The following is a 14,679-nucleotide window of genomic DNA, read 5'->3' on the forward strand; positions in this document are numbered from 1 at the left end:
TTTCAATGAAGTGTGGTGTGTTTCAGTCAGTAAAACTGCACCTTTCAAAAGCTCTATTTTCACTGAACCCTGATAACCTGTAGCTGCATTGTTTTTCAGGGCTGGGAGCATTCTTTTGCCCTCTCGACCCACCATGTGAAACGTTTTCAGGTTGCCCTGTTTCAGTGTGATCAGAACAACAGTATGTTTTTTTTTTGTCCTTACCAATTTCAGAAGCATAAGTTCTCTGATACAAAGAGGAAGCAGCACTTCATCATCCCAGCTGAGCATTACATTTGACAGAATCCCACCAGAAAAATATGACAACTGAATCAATTGATCTTCTAACAGAGACCTGCAGGCAAGGAGAAAATACATTAACCCTTTAAGCCCAAACGATGATCAGCAAAAACCTTCTCCTTAACAGTGGCACCCTACATTAAACACAGTTCAGAATTTGACACCTTTGGCACGCCGTGCCTGTAACAGCTACAATCAGGTGAAGGCAACCAGAACATCACAAAACATACAAGATTTGATGAAAAAAGCAATGGCTAGAACTGAATTGAATTTAACAGCTTGTGTTGTTTTTCTTTGCTACCCTCAACAAAAGGGACATCAAGGTGAAATGACCAAATTCATGTTGCATGGAGAATGTGAGCATACATGCTGTGAATGGTGAATTTCTCATATTTTTTTCTTTGTTTACTTGAGTGCCCTTTATACCAGTTCCATTCCAGGGTAGTTTGGCTCGGTTACTGCAAAACAGGAATAATTCTGAAGGAGTTTAAACAACATAACCTCATTTTTTCAAGTAAGTTGTGCTTTTGTTGGTAATGTGCAGTTCCAGAAAATATCCACCCCCCCCCCCCCCCCAACAGAAAATTTTCGTTTTAAACCTCCTCCCCCTTCCAGTTCACATGTAGCATCATACCTTGGTTCTAAAATTTTGACTTTGAAGGCCCCCCTCCCCTGGAAATTTCCCATGACCTTCCATGGGGTGGGTATGAATTTTTTCTGAAACTGCACATTGCTGTTGTGGTTGCTTAAAAGTTGCTCTCAGCATATCTCTCATAAGAGTGGACCCACCACTTGCTAATGTCCATTGCTAGTTAGGAAAATTACACCCAAAACTTCATGCAAGTTTTGCAAACCTGATCAGCAGCATGCCTCGTGCCTTAAAAATATTAGAAAATTATATTTTCTACCAAAAAAGAAAATTTTGAAAAAAATCAAATGTACCCAAAAAGATTCATGAACTCATTTGAGATAAGATGCTTCCTCAGTTCTGAGACCTCAGCAATATTATTCTGGAAGAAAACAAAAATGTTCAGCTCAGTAATTAAAATCAAATCTGGCCTGTCCATGCCCACGGCAATTGTTCAACAAAGGAAATAGAACATATGTGTCACTCGCAGAGAACTACCGGTATTAGCAAACTGGTTGCAACAAGTTGGTTCGAAAAGGTTGCTTAATTGCCTTGTCTGGGGTAGGGGGATTATCGAAGATACCACCTATCTCATGAACATTACCAACAAAATTTTAGTGGCTTTAAAATTTGAATTGACACAAATGTTCAGTTAGCAAGAATCAGCACTGCTACATAAACAAGAAAAGTGAGGTTTGAACCCCATTGTCATTTACTGCTGGATAGAGGAATGGCTATGCAATAAAGACACCATCTTTTGAGGTTGAGGAATGGGGTTGCAGGCAGAGACCATGCACCACCTATTTTGTGGATTGGTGGGTCCTGCTCGAGTGTAGTAGTTTACAACACTTGCCTAATATCATCTGAAAAATTAAATGGTGGGATGAGACATATAAAAGGAAACCTTTTTTTTATGGTGGCACTTCACAGAAACTTGTGAGACTGATGTAGAATCACCTTTCACAGCAAAATAAACAACACAGTGAATATACATTGGAGTTCTGGCCTCAGTTGTTCAAGGAGTGAATAACTTCACTATCCAGCAGATAATTGTATTGGTTGGAGTACATTTTATGCACTGGATAACAATTAATTTTATCCACTGGATAGAGTTATCCGCTCTTTGAACTACCGGGACCTTGTTGATCCTTTTGTTTAAATGGCCACACTCCCCATTAACTAAAAGTGTAGTGTTCATAACACAGTTCTTTGTATATTATTTTCTCTTACCAGTGTCCCTAGAATCTTCCTCTGGATAACAATGTGTTGATCTTGGACTCCTTCTCTAAATGCCTTTTAACCCAGGATACAGGAAAAAAAATTAGTTGAAGGGCTCGATGCATAACCGACCTATTTCACATAATTTTCAGATGGAGTTTTTGCTTGTGCATGGCCTTGAATTCCTTCAGGAAACGTTGCTCCTGACCAATGCTTCAAATGCTGCTTTGCGTTTCATTAATTTTGCAATGTGCAGTTCCAGAAAATATCCATACTCCCCCCACGGAAGGTCTTTTGTTTTGCACCCCGGCTCCCCCTAGGAAATTCCAGTTTAGCTTTAAACTTTACTTCTAAAATTTTGACTTCTAAGACCCCCCCCCCCCCCCCTTAGGAATTTTCGATGACCTTCTGTGGCGTGGGTATGGATTTTTTCTGGAACTGCACAATAAAAACCTATGATTATAGGCAAGATTTCCATTTCTCCCACAAAACAAAGTGCAAAGCAGCAGAACAACAAAAGCAATCTGAAATGTGATATAGATTGGAGCCCTTCAGTTACTCAGCTGTCGTTTTTAATTTTCCTGCAGGGTTTAAATCCTCCGTGAAATCCCCTTATAAATGGTTACATGATACAGTGTTGTTACCGATTTCCTTCACCAAAATAATGTGTTTCATTGCATTTTGCAATCGTTGGTAGTTCTTGGTAATAGTCAGGGTCCTTACATTGGTAAAATAAAAGGGCCTTAACTGTCCTTTCTGGATTCCAATAGCCATTGCTAAGATTTGCTTTTCCAGCATAGTCATAAACCGTGAAAAAAATACTTTAAAGTTTGTATTATACTTGGGCACTTGTGAGTTTCTCAGACCATTCTGAGATGCACAGAATGTATGCACAGTAGCAAAAGGAGGCACCATCCTTATAATTAAACGTGTGCAGACTCCCACTGTAATTCAGCTGTTGGCTACCAAAGTGGTGTAATAAAAAACAACAACTGATTCACTGAATAACTCACCTGGAGTCCTCGTGCTGCCATTTCCAAGCCTCCTTTCTGCACAAACAGATGGCAAGTGCTGGGTGCCTCGTCTGCAGTTAACGAAGAGTAGATTATGACTTATAAGTTCAGGGTAACTACATGTAAGTGGTCTTGATAGCAGGAGGCAGTTGACACAACACTATTTAATTTTCACAGTTTTGATTTATGGCCAAGTTGCAATCTACAGCTACATATTTTACTCACAAGATCCTTAACTTAGGGGCTGTTTACATGGAGGGAGGAAGATCCGAGAATGCGGAAAAACTTTTTGTTTGCTTCACATGCAGAAATTTTGGCCGAAGTGATGACCAAGTGGAGAAGGAAAAGAAAAATAACTGTTGGCCTTGAGCAGCTGAACACCCGGTTGCCTCCATGTTTGTTCTTTTTGTTCCTAGTAATAGGTTCTTCCAAGATAAAGTAGTTTACATGGTGAGCTAGGATCTTCCTATTTCTCAGCTAGGAAGTTCCTATCTCAAGGAAGATCCTAGCGCTAGGGCCAAGTACAACTTTTTGCATGTAAACTGAATAGAGAAAACATATGGCGCCAGGATGATCCGCCCTCTAGGATCTTCCTCCCTCCATGTAAACAGCCCCTTACATTGTAGACAGTTTACAAGCGGAGTGCTGTGCTCTTAGACAATACAAAAGGGGTGAGTATAAATCTAAAATTAATGGTTCATGCAAGAAGGTGGACATTGATTGCCAATTTGCATCGCTCCTCCAAGTCCAGTGTTGCAATTTGGCTTGGGAGGAAATGTGATTGTACTCAGCCAGAACCTGTATTAATATATAATTATATCTCAATACAGAACAGGACTGGATATTATGTATTAACTTCTTTTAAAAGGGTGTGAGTGGCAGGTTGGAAGGAAGGTTGGCTAGTGTTGAACAAACGTTGGGATGGTTACTTCCGCTTGATCATGTCGGTACGCACAGTCTTGCTGCCCACCTTGTGCTAATGTATGGCAGTTAAGATGGTCTAATGCCCGGGTGATGCAGCCTGTTCAAATGGTGTGTGTAGATGAACTTGCTCAAGGTGGCCGAACACAGTTTTCCAGTATACAGGTGTTAGTAAGCATTATTTGAAAACTACGTACTTCTGAGTACCCGGAATAAGCATGGTGCAAGATAAACTAAAAAGGAATAAATTTTGATACTTCTTGCTAAGCAAGGTGCTGTTGCCATGGCAATGCAACAAGGTATTAACCGTCCACAAATAACGGTTTTTCTTAATTTTTAGAAAACTCACTTGTTAGATTTTTTCCCTTTTTTGTATCCAGAAACACTCAAAAAATACTGACATAGTAACGCTGCTTTCATGTAATTTTAACAGAGAGATCTCCTGTAAATGTTGCTTTTGCACTTCAATGTTTTTTGAAGACACCCTCTGTTAGATTTTGATTTTTGTTTGTAGGCGAGTTACGCTTTTAGAGAACTACTGTTCTGTCAAATTTCACCAAATTTTAATAAGCGGTTCCTTAGAAAACAGTTCGTTTCCATTAAAACAACCAGTCACAGTTTTTTGCTCAAATGCGCATTAGGTTTTCTCAGCAAAGATGAAAAGCGTACAAAAAGGCTTAGCTTTCCGTGAACTCACTTTCTTTGTTCGGCGATAAATGAAGAAGGATTCACAAACGCGAAACTGAGTTATTTCAAGAGCAAAACTTACCTTTGTGATCCATTTGGTATAAAATCAAGGGATCGATAGTATTTACGTACCACAACCCTAGCGCGCGCTTTATGGCATCAATAACAGAATCTGTTAAGCGCACGCAAACTGTGTTCGGCCACCTTAAGTCAGTGAATCTATCTGAATACTATTCACAATACTACGTAAAGGGGGGAGCAGCCTTTACAGAGCATTAAACAGCCATATATTTGCAGTACTATTTAATTTAACGTACCAGTTAAGTTCCATAGTGCACTGAGAGTTAGACTTAATGTGTAATCTGCCTGAAAACAAATTATAGAAATAATAAATTAACATAATAAGAAAGTTTGCAAGCAGTCAATTCAAAATGGTATAATATTATTTGCCATTACTCTCACCTCATTTGACGCAATTTTCTCTTGAAAAATGTTAAGCAACGTCATGATGTTTCTTTCTGATCCAAGCGCCAGAGTCTCTGCTGTGGTAATCTACACAGAAATGAAATTCAGTGAACTGTGTTCTCAGCAAAGAAAATAATATTATAAGGGAACATGTCTAAACAGGTTAAAACACTAGGTAGCATCTAAGATCAACCCGCAGTAAATCAGGTCAAGGGAATTATTTATAAAGTTAAGTGTAAGACGTGACTTCACCTATGTTGGAGAAAAAAGGCCCTGGAAAAGGTTGAACAATGAAAGGCACTATGCCAAAACCAGCCACCCAGGCTACATGTTGAAATTCTAAAGAGAAACGTGAAACATGAATTCATGCAAAAACGCAAATCTGATCATACCATCTTAAAGGCCTGTAGACAAAATAATGAGCCGTCATGTGATGGGCTCAATGGATAACTTGACTTGAATCAGTCTGCATATTCTTATAGTCACTTTCCCATCCCAAAAGCTTGTTAATCTGATCAAACCATTAAATTATTTTGAACTAGTAAGTACATTTATTTTGACATAAATCATTTTTTATTTTTATTAGTAAACATTAACTAATTACTTTTTCAATAACAATTATAAAATACCTTTGCCGAGAGAATTGCACAAAGTTTGGCGGCAAGCCTGGAAATGTTTTGGTCATTTGCAAAGAGACACAGGGCATCCATAGCACGGCTGGAAGCTTCAAAGTAGTTGAAGTTCTAAAGAAAGGACCAACATTTTAAACATTTATCAAGCACGCACAACTCTATAAATTACATTTTCTTTATATCAGCTGCCATTTTTGCTTTAATAGGTCACTGAGGTGAAGTGATCCACTGGCCAGTGGGTCAGGCTTTACACAACAGTCTGTGTACAGGCACCTGCTCTGCTAGGCAGCCTCACTTCAAACCTAGTTCAAACCTAGAACAGCGACAAAATTTTGTCCCTGTTCATGAGATTGGTGGTGTCTTCAATAACTCCCCTGCCCTGGACAAGGTGGGTCCTCTTCAAACAAACTTGTTATGACCAGTTCTCTAATGTGTTCTTTGCAAGTGATGCATACGGTATGTTTCTTTCCAACCTAGTAGTTAAAACCCTTTTTGGGTGAAGCAAGCTTAGCTAATGGCTTGGAGCTTGGAACCATGCATGACTCTTCCCAAACAGTTTGACACAGTCAGTTGACATTGCATTTGACTGCATGCCCAGCATGAGGTAGAAATGAGGCTGGGAGGTTGATAGTTCAAGCTTGGTTTGTGCAATCGTGTATAAAATATACCAATAGTACCAATATTTATTGGTAAGTTGCCAAACTACCGCGGAGACCTGACAAAATGCTGTGAGCAACCATGTGATGTATCAATCAGTAAGTACAGTAACTGTATTCCTATTAGCTTCTTCTAAAGCCAGCAACATACTAGTTAGTATTATACACTCGTTGGACTTGATTAATGATAACCAGTTGTTGATGGCAATTTTCACAGATATCCTAGGCAATCCAGCATACAGAAAAAGATGACGGCTGCTTTGTCGGTCAAACTCAAATGAAGTTGGAATCCAGAAACTCAAAATTATTTGACAAGTCAACTTCTGCCAATTAAGTGCTCTTTCAAGTGCTCTTTAAAGGGGCAGTGTCACCTATTTTTTTGTGTCACTTTGAATAGCCAAACAACATATTTGAATATTAATGGCACGGTCAAAATGATTCAGTTGTGTTAGGAATAACACTACTAGTGCAGAGAAAGCAGTGAGTATTAATTATCTTTGGCTGCGGATGGCCAGGATGGAAATGGATTGCAACTTGAAAAAATTGGCCAAGTTTTTCAAGTTCTTCCTGTGTAATGTTGAGAAGTCGCTAAAAACTGCTTAATATAGTTTGTTCTTTCTCAGAGAAATCCCTTACTAGTTTCTCCCCAGTGCTCTAATAACAATTTTATGATAGAAAAAAGGTTCATTGTGAAATATTTGAGCTGTTTTGACCAAAACACAGCAAACTTGCCACGACAGTGCCCCTTTCACCCAATCTCATGTTTCTTTTGACATGTAAACAAGCGCAAAGATCGTTAAATTAAATTAGAAAGCATCAAATCCTACTTACTGCCTTTTTAAGGAGTTGGCGTGTTTCCAGAATTAATAGACAATTGCTCAGAAGCTAAAAACATAAGAAAAACAATAATATTCATTCAAATAACAAATATTTTCCTTGGTTTCCGTAGTTATAGAATCCTTTCAAACAAACTTATTCAGATTCTACCCATCTGTCAATGGAAGATTCTCTGGAACAAAATTCCACAGGTAATAAATTCAGAATAAACCCCAAACATTTTGTTTAAAAAGGCACTCAAGCATCACTATTTAGCTTTAGTTTATTTATTTTGCCACACCACAAATATAGTGAAAACAAAATAGAAAAAGTAGCTTACTGATGAGAAAATACCACCATCTCTGTTTTTGTTTAAGTAATATAATTGTATTATTCTTAATTTACTTTGATTGATTTTTTATAAAAATAATAATATTATTATAGTAATAATAATAATAATAATAATAATAATAATAATAAATATAGTGATAATACATTGTAATCGCTTTCCATATTGTAATTAATAGTTTAATTAGCCAAGGGGTCACACATTAGTCACACTAGATGTGCTCCCCTCCTTACAACATACCTGATATTTTAAATCTAAAACATGTTTAATATGTAATATTGGATTACAGAAATTAAAATGAGGATTGGTGATGATGATGATCACAAAATATGAAGTAAAGAGGATTGATGATGAAAACAATGATGATGACGATAATGGTGGTGATCAGGATGGCGATGATGATACAGGTGAGTTATTCCGAGCTTTCCAGTTCATCTAGTATGCCTTTGGTTCAGTTTGAATGAGTGTTAAATTAATTTGTTGCTAAAAGAAGTTATTCTTTAGGAGTTTGATAGATCCTTTTAAACTAATGCCCTTTGTGCTTTTCATCTTAGCATGCATGACCTAGCCTATTAGCATTGTCATATGATTATACAGCTATTTCAATTAACGTTGTCGGATCAAAGCTAAAAGCTTAAAAACAAGACCGAAAGTTTACGTGGGATTTTTATGAATAAATTTATCAAAATCAGTCATGTCTGGAGAAAACAATAGGTTGTAATTAGCAGTACAATGACCTGCACGTGCAGGGATGATTTTGATGAAATTATTCATAAAAAATAATCCCACAAAACATTGCAGTCTTGTCTTTTAGCTTTATTTTTATCCGACAACGTTAATTGAAATAGCTGTATGTCACTGCTAAATAGAAAAACATGCAACATTTAAGTAGCAAATTCAATCAATTTAAAAAAAGCAATGTTTTAATAGTAACGCATATGCATTGAATTCAGACAATTGAAGGGGTGTCTAGAAAAATAGCCCTAAGTGACTTCTGATAAACTGCTAGATTCTCCTTCCAAATTACCTTGTGTTTCCTTGTAAAAAGGGGGAGGGGAAATTTAATGTCAGATCGAGAGTCACTTAGGGCCTTTTTCAACGCACTTCTTCAATAATTGAAGTAGTGCATGGCTTTTATATTTGAATACACACTGTAACCAACAAAGCAACAGCAAGAAATGTAATAGTAACACTGTAACATCCAAATAAGTTGAAATGAAGCCTTACCTCATGTTTGTCGGGGAAGTTGCTCATCGCTGAAAGAACTAGTGATGCAACTTGACTGAAAAAGAAGACAAACAAACGGACAAAGTGTAAAACAAGTTCTTAACTTATGTCTTGTAAGACGAATAGCTGTTAGATTTCTCATTTTAAGGAAATTTGGGAAGATGTATGTACAAACGTTCGGTAATACACAATAATTATTGAAGGTGGCTTACTACAGTTTTTCCAAGACTTAGTAGCCCGCGCTATGATAGCCTGCCACACGTCAGTATTTGTCGCGCGTGCAAAAATGACGCAAGTAACCTCAAGAAGTAACAAAAACCACTTCAGCACTTGAAAGGCGTCAAATCTCTATGGTATATGTAGCGATAGTTTCAAAACTCCGTTCAACCATGTAATCAAGCCTTAAGGGCCAAAAAAATATGGCAAAAAAGTTTGATAAACATTCGGTAAAAGAGCTCTAATTTACTGTACCTTTCTTGCACGCGATACATGGCGTTACATGAGCGCGTGCTTAAATAAAGGGCATGCGCAATTCAATTCTCGTCCGAGGTTGTAAAAACCTGTCTTTGATCGAGGATTGCTCGAAAACTTACTGTACAACTTATGATGAAATTTTCACGTTGATTTGTTCGGGTGAATCACGTTTGGAGCCAAAATTTTTGAAAAATCTGTAACTAAAGACAGATTTTGAGCTATTTTTGATTTCACATTCTCTTAGTTTGCACAAAAACTGTCTTACAGATTTTTATTTTACTTTGCGTGAATGTTAAATCAGACCCAATTTCTTATTCCTGAAATTTTCAGGTGGGGTCATACGGGTAGAATTTGAGAAAAATGTGACCTAACCTACTAGTGCCCAGTCTCTCATTGGGTACTCGGTCGCTCACTTTGGCTATTTGCTGACATTTAATTGTTCAAATTTCACATAGAATCGTAAAAGACTTAAGCAAAGAGTAAATAGTGAAGGGAAAAACAGCTTGGAACCTTTTTACAAAAGAGTTAAAAGTTGTGCCCTTATACTCCATTAAAACTGTAGTAAGCCACCTTAAGAGCTGTGTTGTATTCCCGCAGTAACTCCAAAAACTTCTCACGAGAAATTTCTAGTAATCACTGTATTTCCCATTCCGGAATAGGTTAATTGAATTGATATTATACAACGTATATTTAGAATACACACCTGAGGTACACAGGATGTACATCTCCTCCACGGACGAAGTTAAACACACATGCCCTTGACGCAAAATGAAAATGACTTTTTTAGTAAAAGAGTGATGTATTATTCAGAGAGTGACACAGGCATACCTTGGAAAAAGGAAATCCCAGTGCTCCCATCAGGAGTCGAAGCTAAGACCTTCCAATTACTAGTTTGGATGCTCTACCACTGAGCTACAGGAGAATCGTAGGAGCTAAGGCCATTAAACTATTGTAGGTTCATGGGACAAACATCCTGCATACTGCTAGGACATAGACATTAATTTTGTAGTAATTTACAATACACTTTCCCCAGACAATGAGGTAAGTGTTGTCGATTATGGAAAACAAATTAATGTGAAAAATAGACTTACGTTGCCGCCATTTGAAGACGCAAATCTTCAGCATGTTTTTCCATTGGAGAAAGTACAAGCTTTTGAGAAAATTATACAAAAGATCACTTGATTAATGACTAGCTTCTAAATTCTTCTTACAATATCACTGTTTGGTCCAACATACAGGTCAGGAGAATAAAGAAAATGATCACCGAAGATGAAATGTAAATATTTTGATTTTTAAACAAATTCTCCATACTAGAGCCCTATGAAATATAAACAAAAAACAATGAGGAGAGTATGTATGTTAATATCAGCCCGGACCCAGTTGCTTGAAGCATGGTTAGCGCTAACCCGGGTTAAATACCATGACAACCTATAGGTTTTAATGCCTCTTAACCAATGGTTAGTGCTAACCAAGCTTCGAGCAACTCAGCCCTGGACTATAGAATTAAAAGCCCTCAAGTCCTGACCCATGATTCAGGTATGGTAAAAGTATTACAGATAAAATTAAGGGTACTTTGATAACCTTTACTGTTGTCATGGTTACCTATGAGCCTGAAATTTTTTTCATTACTACACAGTGTAAAAATTAGTGTAAAAAAGTTCTAGGTTTAGGTTATCAATCATCATTAAAGCACCATGACTTAAAGGGGCATTGTCATAGGATTTTACCATGTTTTTGTTAAAAATGCACAAAGTTTTGACAAAGGACTTTTGTTCAAGTTGCAATCCAGTTCCATCCTGACCATCTGCAGCCAAAGCTAACTGATACTTATAGTTCCACTAACAGAATAATTGAAGGTCTGGGAGCATAACCGACTTCTGTGGAATTTTAGCGCGGCTTTTGATTTCGCACGGATTTGTCCGAATTTTGGCTCTCACTGGTTTGGAAAACATTTCGCGGTTTTACAATCGTGGACAAAACTCCTTGAGAAAACCAAACACGAACAGAACAAAAACCACTTGCTTACTTCTCCCTCCCACCCCCTCCCCCTATGCAATGACAACTGAACACAGACAGCCAAAAAACCACTCTCTTACTGTTTCTCCCTTCATAATTAATTAATAATTCTACCACAGTTACTTCTCCCTCCCCCCTCCCCCTTATGCAATATTGATGTGGGAAGTGATGCTTGCCAGGAAACTGTTCGTGACCCAAAAGACAACATTGAGTCAGGGGGAGGGGGAGGGGGATTTGGTAGTTTGCTTGTCTACAAGTGAACGCGCTTGGAAGGCAAATTTTTTTATAGGTTTTGTCCACGTCAGACTCGTTTTCCAAATTATCGGTAGGCTAAAAGTTTCCACTGTCCACGAGCCGTGTTTAGTCGCACCAGTTGTTGTTTCTATAAGTAACGTTTGAGATGATATAATGGTTTGCTTTTGCGGGTTGTAACAAGCCCAAAATAGATCAAGGCAGTTGGGATAAACAACTTGCGTATCGTACTGGCTAGTTGGTTTCGCTTTTGTTTGGTGAAATTTGTAAATGCACGACATCTATGGATCTTTTGAAAAGTTATGAAATTGACGAATGCAGTTCACAGGAACTGGTGGAAATGTTGTCCAAACAATCCCTCCTTGGTAGTGATGACTGTGCCGTGGCGAATTTTTCAATTTGATTATCAAATCCTGCGGGAGCATCAGAGATAAATCCTGCCATGTGCAAGGTGTTTTGCAAGCCTTAGTTGTGGTTTGCCAGGCTTGAAATTCGGTATGTAACGATTAACTTGACAATTTCAAGGCAATGATTCAATAAAAGTACGATTAACATAGATTTTCAACGGTTAACACTGACTGCTCGTGAAAAGATTAGATAGTCAGTACCTTTTAATAGAACTGCTGTTAATCATTGAAATGGCTACATGTCTTCCTGTTAATCGTGTAGAATGCTAGTATTTTGCGTTATCAAGAGTGATGTGTCGACAAACGGGACAAAGCTGTATTTTACGCCAGGAAATGGACACATTTTCTCTTGGAGAATGTAACTGTTTACATTTCGGACATTACTGTCACGTACGTAGTAGTTTGTAACAGAATCAAATAAAAGCGTGACAGCATTCTTTTCGTTGCTACCGCGAAAAACACCGCTTTCGTGTGCCGTGTTTCAAAGACAACAAGTGTATATTGAATACAAGTACTTAATCCTCAGTGCATTGTCCTTTTGGTCATCCAGTGTCTATAAATGTTACTGATATATCTTTACAAGATGGTAAAATTTCTCAGTGGCATTAATACGAAACACAAAGCGGCGTGAAAAAATACTAGACAATGTTTTCAATCGAATTGCAGTTCACCTGCAAAAGTTTGGACAAATCCAAGCTACATCGAAAAACAGGCTGAAATTCCACATAGGTCGGTTATGCTCCCAGCCCTTCAATTGTTAACAAAACTTTCTAGACTATTATTTGAATGTTTCCTTTCACACATATATGTTTAATGGCTATTCAAAGAGACAATAAAAATTGGTGACACTGTCCCTTTAAACTCTTTCTATTAGCAGGCAGCATTCTTACCTGAAGAACGTCTGGGTTCCCTTCAGTCCAATTTTTGCTAAAGTGAAACAATCCACGTAAAGCTTCTGTCATGTAAGATGCTCTGTCTGGATAGGCTCGTAGTGCTGATAGAATTTGCTGTTCACTGGCTTCTCCTGTAATCTGATAAAAAGTATCAATAAGTGAAACACAAGTAATAGTTTTGTTCTTGAAACATTATTAATTCCAGCAAAGACAGGAAGTAACAGACAAGGTTGAAATGTCCAAAACGGAAAATCAAAAAATATCTCATTTCTCAAATATGTTGGGTATACCCCTGCTTAACTTGCAGATCTCAGTTATTGGTTTCTTGTCAAATGTTGAGTTGGTCTTAAAAGTGAAAGTCAAGGAAGAAGTTGCAAAATGGAGGGGTGGTTAATCATGTCTCATATACAACGGGATAAGATTTTATGCCTTCAATGTACCGATCTCTCCCTGATTGGTGTCCAAATTTTATTCAAATTGACCCAATATTGGGCAAGTAATGGCTTTGTATGTCATGTGTGTCACCCTTGGGAGTAAGAGGGTTAAATGACTTACCTCAATGTTATTAGGTAGCCACTTTGCATGTGAAGTCAAGCCAGTTTTACAAAGACCTAGGAACTGAAGCTTGGGATGAGAATTAAGGAATATTTGCAATGGATCATCCAAAATCCTGGGTGTGCCTGACACATCTAAATAAACCAGATCAGGCATTGTGTTCTGGTCTCCTAACATTTCTTCCAACTTCTCAGCATGCGAAGGCCAGTCGTAACCACTCATGTTATCTGGATTTCTAGAAATATCGAGCATCTGCAGAGAGCTAAATTCTCGAAATTCAACTGGATTTTCCCAAGCCACTGGGGCATTGAACGCCAGTAATGTCTTCAGTCGGCTTTTCAAGTTCCCGAATGAAGTGGTCTCACTTATTTCAGTGTGCGAAATGTTAATGAATTCTAAACAATTCAAATGTTTAGAGGCTAATGACAGTTCGCTGTCAGTTATGCCTGTTTCGCTGATATCCAGGTGTGTGAGACGGCTTAATGGATGGATGGTAGAGAAGTCGAGGAGATATGCTGTACAACTCACATTCAGTTCCCTTAAAGTCGGTGACACCAAATTCAGCAGTTCATCCAATAGTGATGGGGATAATGATGTTCCATGCAAATCTAACTTCAACGCTCTGTTGTGCTGGATTAATAAATGTTTAACAACTTCAGCAGCTATTTCAGTCTCCCGTAGATCAAATTTCCTGATTCTACAGGTATTGGGATTGCTAAATAACGATGCTGTCCTTGTAGTGAGCTTTCCATTGCACGAGAGAGTTTTCATGATGCTCTCGGCGAGTTGTTCGTGTAAGAAAATTGGAGAAATAAACGTCAGTTTTGGACAAGGAAACCGAAAATCCCCAACGTTTTCTTCGTCTTCATGGCACAGTTCATCTATGTTTGTGCATATAAAACTCAGGCAAATTTCTTCAAGAGAAGCTGGTGACACAGTCTTCATATTTTAGGGTTAGCCTATGATCGAAAGCCAGAAAGTTAAAGTTGCCTGTCTATAAATTTGCAGGTTGTAGGAGACTTGTATTCCTTCCTGTCAATGCGATTTGCAGTACCATAAGTGTAGCCTTTTAGAGTCCTTCAAACATGTCAGTTCCAAGTATTTTTTCCGAGACATACACCATGTCCATCATGTGCTTGGTCGCCATTTTATGTTTTGACTTGGTAACCTTTCGTCCCAATCACCGACTTC

The 14,679-nt window shown here is 38.0% G+C and overlaps 1 protein-coding gene across 1 annotated transcript in view; it reads right to left on the reverse strand.

Annotated features, from left to right (window-relative positions):
* The window catches only part of LOC146463741 (protein zyg-11 homolog B-like), a 19,816-nt gene extending 5,176 nt beyond the window's left edge, over positions 1 to 14,640 (reverse strand). Inside the window, exons 1-13 of the mRNA XM_085084248.1 lie at positions 13,489 to 14,640; positions 12,931 to 13,071; positions 10,457 to 10,515; positions 10,069 to 10,122; positions 8,892 to 8,946; positions 7,331 to 7,384; positions 5,841 to 5,954; positions 5,209 to 5,298; positions 5,064 to 5,112; positions 3,139 to 3,209; positions 2,138 to 2,200; positions 1,222 to 1,289; positions 205 to 334 (exon numbers count right to left, since the gene is read on the reverse strand). Coding sequence (XP_084940374.1) covers positions 205 to 334; positions 1,222 to 1,289; positions 2,138 to 2,200; positions 3,139 to 3,209; positions 5,064 to 5,112; positions 5,209 to 5,298; positions 5,841 to 5,954; positions 7,331 to 7,384; positions 8,892 to 8,946; positions 10,069 to 10,122; positions 10,457 to 10,515; positions 12,931 to 13,071; positions 13,489 to 14,433 — 1,893 coding nt within the window. The 5' untranslated portion in view covers positions 14,434 to 14,640. The remainder of the gene's footprint in view (positions 1 to 204; positions 335 to 1,221; positions 1,290 to 2,137; positions 2,201 to 3,138; positions 3,210 to 5,063; positions 5,113 to 5,208; positions 5,299 to 5,840; positions 5,955 to 7,330; positions 7,385 to 8,891; positions 8,947 to 10,068; positions 10,123 to 10,456; positions 10,516 to 12,930; positions 13,072 to 13,488) is intronic.
* Positions 14,641 to 14,679: the final 39 nt, after the last annotated feature.

This window comes from Pavona decussata, unplaced genomic scaffold (assembly GCF_977016875.1).
Source record: "Pavona decussata unplaced genomic scaffold, jaPavDecu1.1 SCAFFOLD_175, whole genome shotgun sequence".
Classification (NCBI taxonomy): Eukaryota; Metazoa; Cnidaria; class Anthozoa; order Scleractinia; family Agariciidae; genus Pavona; species Pavona decussata.